At 43.3% G+C, this 6381-nt stretch overlaps 2 protein-coding genes across 2 annotated transcripts; both read right to left on the reverse strand.

The window, feature by feature from the left end:
* Window positions 1–438: 438 nt before the first annotated feature.
* On the reverse strand, window positions 439–1224 carry LOC111222281 (high choriolytic enzyme 1-like). Its single transcript, XM_022745964.1, has one exon. It carries the CDS (start codon window positions 1222–1224, stop codon window positions 439–441), a length of 786 nt encoding a protein of 261 aa, XP_022601685.1.
* A 3637-nt stretch (window positions 1225–4861) lies between these two features.
* Window positions 4862–5647, reverse strand: LOC111222275 (high choriolytic enzyme 1-like). The gene has a single exon (XM_022745950.1). It carries the CDS (start codon window positions 5645–5647, stop codon window positions 4862–4864), a length of 786 nt encoding a protein of 261 aa, XP_022601671.1.
* Window positions 5648–6381: the final 734 nt, after the last annotated feature.

Consider the following 6381-nt stretch of genomic DNA (forward strand, 5'->3'; position numbering starts at 1 on the left):
CCCCACTTTTCACCCACCTACACACATCACACCCCCACTGGGCTTTAGGGTCTGAGCACCTGCTTCATTGTGGAGCTAAAAAAAGGACCGGCTCTTCAGATGTCACCCTGAGGGACTGTAAGTGTTCCTGTTATTTTACAGTAGTTTACAGTATTAGAAACAGTGCCAGCTGGAAGATTTGTTTTCTTGAGGTCTGTTGGTGACTGCTGAGGTTTGTGCAAATGTGTGAATGTACAACTTTTGAAACAACAAAATAATCAATTCTTTTTGAACTGACTTTATTACAGACATTGACTGTTTCATTTACATCTTGACATCTGAAGGAATATGGTACTAGAACCTGGAATTGAAAGCATTGACCATAGTTACACTGCCTTTTGATTGTGTGTGATTTTGTTGCATTTTGCTAAATGATAATTTTGATCAGAAACATGGTTGTTAGCAGCTATAGAGCAGGTTGATCCTCATGATGTCCCCGTAGGACATGCCCTGCCTCTGGCCGATCTGGACGTTGGGGTCGGGGATGGGGGTGATGGAGTCCTTCCCGTACTGGATGGAGAAGGCTGTTCTTCCATAGTGCATGATGGAGGAGTAGTCGTAGGGAGTGTTCAGGTTGTTGGTGGGCTGCTTGTAGAAGTTGTAGGCCATCTGCGGATCGATGTTCTCCCAGTTGATCCTGACGTAGTGGTCGCGGTCGCTCCTGGTCTGCTCGTGCTGGAAGCCCAGAGCGTGGTTGATCTCGTGCTGGATGATGCCGTGGTAGAGGCAGCCCTGCCTGTTGAGAGAGAGCACCTGTCTGCCTCCCTCTCTGCCAAGAGCTGAGAAACATCCGGCTCTGTTCTCGACGCTGATGTAGTCGTACTCGTTCTGACGGGGGACGAAGCGGATGCAGGTCCTGCTCTGGTAGGACTTCATGGCCACGTCGATCTTCTGCTTCTCCCAGCTGGTGAACTCACCGCTTATGGTGAAGGGGATCATCACCAAGCCGTTGGAGGCTTTCCTCCACAGGCAACTCTGGGACCAGCATGTCATAGCGTTTCTGGTTCTGGGAGCTAGCAGGTCTCCTTCCAGCAGGATCTCATTGGTGGCGTTGTTAGAAGTCAGAATCCTGGTGGTGATGTCCATGGTGTCTGGGACTTCATCTGCGCTTCCTTTCCCCTGGAGAGGATGAGCCTGAGAGAGGCCGAGCAGGAGCAGCAGCAGCAGGCTGGCAGAGGGAGTCATCTTCAGGGTCAGTCCAGAGGCTGTGGAGCTTGTGTGGAGAGACTGTTTGAGGCTTGATGTTTGACTCAGTGCAGTCCAGGGTTTTTATATTCTCCTCTGCAGGTGTGTCTGCAGGAGGATTATGGGCTGGGGTCCACACTGCTAGGCCTAAATAAACCTGTGAGGGGAGGACTCCACAGACAAACCCACTGTTTCAACATGGTTTGTTATCTCTGGTCATTAGATGAGCAGATAATACACTGAACAGATATAGACAGCATCTGAATATTTGCAGTAACAGTTGCTCTTTTCCCACAGAATTGACACAGTTTGTCACAAACTTCACACTTTTTCACCCTCATCAGTCTTCACTCAACATTCAATAATTACAAAGTGAAAACAGAAGTTCACAAATTTTTGCAAATATATCAAGAAGGGAAAACTAAAACATCACATTGACATAAGTATTCAGACCCTTTGCTATGACATTTGAAATTCATCTTAGGTTCCCCTTTATCATCCTGAAGATGTTTCTCCACCTTGACTGGAGTCCACCTGTGGTAAATTCAATTGATTGGACATGATTTGGATAGGCACACACCTATGTATATAGGGTCTTACAGTTGAAGATGCATGTCAGAGAGAAAACCAAGCCATGAGGTTGAAGGAACTGCCTGCAGACACAGGATTATGTCGGGACACAGGTCTGGGGAAGGCTGACTGCCCAGCCAATCTAAGCAACTGGGGAGAAGCGCCTTGTTAAGAAAGGTGACCAAGAACCTGATGCTCAGTCTGGCTGAACTTCACAGATCCTGTGTAGAGATAGGAGAACCTTCCAGAAAGACAACTATAACTGCAGCACTCCACTGATCTGGGCTTTATGGCAGAGTGGCTTCTCCTCTGAGAAAGCCCCTAAAGTACTCTCAGACTGTGAGAAACAAGATCTGATGAAACCAAGATTGAACTGTTTGGGCTCATTTCTGAGCATCGTGTCTTTAGGAAACAGTGAAACATGGTGGTGGCAGCATCATACCGTGGGGGTGTTTTTCAGTGCCAGGGACAGGGAGACTGGTCAGGGTTGAGGGAAAGTTGAACGGAGCAAAGTACAGACATATTTCTAGTAAAAACATTGGTCCAGAGCACTCAGGACCTCAGACTGGACCTAAGGTTTACCTTACAACAAGACAATGACCCTAAGCACACAGCCCAGACATTGCAGGAGTGGCTTGGGGACAACTCTGTCATGTCCTTGAGTGGCCTGGCCAGAGCCCTGACTTGAACCCAATCGAACATCACTGGAGAGACCTGAAATTAGCTGCCAACCAACTGTTCCCCTTTAACCTGACAGAGCTTGAGATGTCTGCAGAGAAGAACGCAGAAAATCCCCACATCCAGGTGTTCAAAGCTTATTGCATCAGGCTGCGGTCACTACCAAAGTTTCCTCAACTAAGTACTGAGTAAAGGGTCTGAATACAAGTGTCAATGTGATATTTCATTTTTTCTTTTATATAAATCTGTAAAAATGTCTAAAATTCTGTTTTCACTGTGTCATCATGTGGTATCGAGTGTAGATTGATGAGGGAAAAAAAAGAACTTAAACAATTTTGGCATAAGACTGTAACATAACAAATATGNAGGCTGCGGTCACTACCAAAGTTTCCTCAACTAAGTACTGAGTAAAGGGTCTGAATACAAGTGTCAATGTGATATTTCATTTTTTCTTTTATATAAATCTGTAAAAATGTCTAAAATTCTGTTTTCACTGTGTCATCATGTGGTATCGAGCGTAGATTGATGAGGGAAAAAAAGAACTTAAACAATTTTAGCATAAGACTGCAACATAACAAATATGAAAAACTTGAATGTGTCTGAATACTTTCTGATTTTATAGTAAATGTAGAATGTAGCTTTGCATTACTCCCCAATTAAATACTCAATTTATGGCCAGTATTCAATTAAACCATTAAAGATATAATACAAATGTCTAAAGACATTCATACAGAGCAGAATCTATTAAAAGGTTCAGTTAATGTAGCCTAATCATATTACATTATCAGAGGACCCTGTTCTTTCATTGAGCCAACTTTCTGACAAATAACTATACTGGTGTGTTGTTTTCATTCATGAGAGATGTTGTAATAACTTACTTATTCTGTAAAGATAAAAAACCTTCTGTCTACGATCTTCAGGGACCAATTTGACAGTCCAGTTCCCATTTTCATGGTCATTTAGCTGTTTAAAATACCTCAGAGCTGGTTCAGTGTAGTACATATACAGTATGTATTACATCTCAAAATTTATCATTGATACGCAAAACTTCAGTTTTGTAACTTATGTCTAAGAAAGCAGTGTGCTTTAAATTTGCATTAAATTAGAATTCAAACAGGTTAAAGCAGAACAATTCAGAGTACATGAAATGCCCACAATCTGCATCTTTCTTACAAACAAAGAAAACCTTGAGAGTGATAATCCTCCCAGGGTTGGAGGCATAATGTTTTCAGGTTTTCTGTTCATTCATCTCTGTACATCTGTCCGTCCCATTCTCGTGAGTGCGATATGTCAATAACGCCTTGATGGAATTTCTTCAAATTTGGCACAAATGTCCATTTTGATGTTTACATTTTAGTGGTTGAAGGTCAAGATATCTGTGACCTCACACAAATGCTTTTGGCCCCTTGAAGGTGTTATCTCAAGAACACCTTGAGGGAATTTCTTCACATTTGACAGAAATGTTCATTTGGAGTCAAAGATAACGTGATTCAATTTTTGTGACCAAAGGTCAGAGTTCAAGGTCACACATTCTTGTGAATGTGATACATGTGGAACAAACATCCACTTGGACTCATGGACGAAGTGATTAGAATTTGGTGGTCAAAAGGTCAAGGACATGGTGACCTCATAAAACACGTTTTTGGTTGTAATTGACAAATTCATTTGCAAATCATGACACAGTTTAACACAAATGTCTAATAGGTTAAATGATGAAGTGAAGACATTTTATATCCAATAGGTCAAAGGTCAACTTCACTGTGACATCATAATCTTCTGCAAAAACACTTCTGGCCATTATTCAACGCTGTAACTCAGGAAGTGAGATTGTGACCATATTTATTGCAACACTGACGGCTGGCAGAGGCATCCAGCCATGAGGTGATATGTCTAATTTTTTGTATTATTTTGAAAACTGATTTTTTCACATTCTGTAATATCGTTGCAGTGTAATCTAATAATATCTTTTTTGTTTGTAGTACCTTTCTCAACCTTTAGACAACTGGTCAGTTAAAGCAAAGTGAAAAGATTGCAGTGTTACAACCTGGTTTTTATGGCAGTCCCCCGAAACTTAAGTGGAAGAGATTTTTACTTCCAATGTTTTGCACATATTATTCAGCGAATCCATCATATTGCTCAGTGATCACATGTTTGTGCTAATGTGTGTTTATGAATGCTGATAGAAAAAGAAACAATGATACAACATCAGTCATGTTTCTTTTCCTTTATTACAGTCATTTTAGACATGTTGGGGTTAATTCTACCATTTGAAAGAATGTGGCACTGTAATCTTTAACATTGATTCCATAGGTTATAGAAGCTTTTATTCAATTACAGAAAAAACAAACAGGAAAACTTGAATTTGTTGCATTTGGCATCAAGATGGTTGTTAGCAGCCGTAGAGCATGTTGATCCTCATGATGTCCCAGTAGGACATGCCCTGCCTCTGGCCGATCTGGACGTTGGGGTCGGGGATGGGGGTGATGGAGTCCTTCCCGTACTGGATGGAGAAGGCTGTTCTTCCATAGTGCATGATGGAGGAGTAGTCGTAGGGAGTGTTCAGGTTGTTGGTGGGCTGCTTGTAGAAGTTGTAGGCCATCTGCGGATCGATGTTCTCCCAGTTGATCCTGACGTAGTGGTCGCGGTCGCTCCTGGTCTGCTCGTGCTGGAAGCCCAGAGCGTGGTTGATCTCGTGCTGGATGATGCCGTGGTAGAGGCAGCCCTGCCTGTTGAGAGAGAGCACCTGTCTGCCTCCCTCTCTGCCAAGAGCCGAGAAACATCCGGCTCTGTTCTCGACACTGATGTAGTCGTACTCGTTCTGACGGGGGACGAAGCGGATGCAGGTCCTGCTCTGGTAGGACTTCATGGCCACGTCGATCTTCTGCTTCTCCCAGCTGGTGAACTCACCGCTCATGGTGAAGGGGATCATCACCAAGCCGTTGGAGGCTTTCCTCCACAGGCAACTCTGGGACCAGCACGTCATGGCATTTCTGGTTCTGGGAGCTAGCAGGTCTCCTTCCAGCAGGATCTCATTGGTGGCGTTGTTAGAAGTCAGAATCCTGGTGGGGATGTCCATGGTGTCTGGGACTTCATCTGCGCTTCCTTCCTCCTGGAGAGGATGAGCCTGAGAGAGGCCGAGCAGGAGCAGCAGCAGCAGGCTGGCAGAGGGAGTCATCTTCAGGGTCAGTCCAGAGGCTGTGGAGCTTGTGTGGAGAGACTGTTTGAGGCTTGATGTTTGACTCAGTGCAGTCCAGGGTTTTTATACTCTCCTCTGCAGGTGTGTCTGCAGGAGGATTATGGGCTGGGGTCCACACTGCTAGGCCTAAATAAACCTGTGAGGGGAGGACTCCACAGACAAACCCACTGTTTCAACATGGTTTGTTATCTCTGGTCATTAGATGGATGAACACAGCTTCAGGGCTGCCCAATATTACGTATTTTTAGGGTATATGGTGATACATAATATATATCTCAATATTTTGAAATCTCCTCTAAGCATTTCATAAATGCGTTTAACCTTTTGATGCACAAAGGAACGCTCATCTCACGTCTCACTACTGCGTTGTGTGATCTAGAGATTTCAGCATCTGAGCTACTTTTTACATGTGATGAGCACTTAAATACAGTTTCATTTTCTGGACTTTATCAGAATATGACACATATGACACAGGCATTCAAAAAAATATAAATTTTTTTCACAATTTAACCTTGAGAGTGATAATCCTCCAGGGCTGGAGAGCATAATGTTTTCAGGTTTTCTGTTCATTCATCTCTGTACATCTGTCCGTCCCATTCTCGTGAGTGCGATTATGTCAATAACGCCTTGATGGAATTTCTTCAATTTGCACAAATGTCCATTTTGATGTTTACATTTTAGTGGTTGAAGGTCAAGATATCTGTGACCTCACA

This window comes from Seriola dumerili, unplaced genomic scaffold (assembly GCF_002260705.1).
Source record: "Seriola dumerili isolate Sdu_G_001 unplaced genomic scaffold, Sdu_1.0 BDQW01000003.1, whole genome shotgun sequence".
Taxonomy (NCBI): Eukaryota; Metazoa; Chordata; class Actinopteri; order Carangiformes; family Carangidae; genus Seriola; species Seriola dumerili.